Here is a 260-nt window from a genome sequence, read left to right as displayed (position 1 = left end):
GCTCATTTACTGAAAACTTATGAAATGAAATACTTATGACAGTAATTAGACAGGATAGAAATAGCTTTATACTCTGTCTTTTTCTGTCTACATACAGGTAGATTTTTTAAATCATGTATGCCCATAAGTAGACGTGTTTATCAGCACAAAAAAAAGTATCGTCTCAAATTTGGTTTCTCATTCTCCACCAACTTACCCTAATGAGAACTTCATCCTCAGTGTCTGACAGTTGTTTTTCCAACTCTTCTTGCTGTGCCAGA

The 260-nt window shown here is 34.6% G+C and overlaps 1 protein-coding gene across 1 annotated transcript in view; it reads right to left on the bottom strand.

The window, feature by feature from the left end:
* The window catches only part of LOC119586239 (serine/arginine repetitive matrix protein 2-like), a gene marked incomplete in the record, with an annotated part of 17,646 nt that overhangs the window by 3,836 nt on the left and 13,550 nt on the right, over positions 1-260 (bottom strand). The window contains 1 exon segment of the mRNA XM_037934941.1: positions 197-260. Within this exon segment, the coding sequence (XP_037790869.1) occupies positions 197-260 (64 nt within the window).

The sequence above is a fragment of the Penaeus monodon genome, chromosome 21 (assembly GCF_015228065.2).
Source record: "Penaeus monodon isolate SGIC_2016 chromosome 21, NSTDA_Pmon_1, whole genome shotgun sequence".
Lineage (NCBI taxonomy): Eukaryota > Metazoa > Arthropoda > Malacostraca > Decapoda > Penaeidae > Penaeus > Penaeus monodon.
The sequence above is the reverse complement of the archived record's forward strand: the minus strand, read 5'-3'. Positions and strand labels throughout refer to the sequence as shown.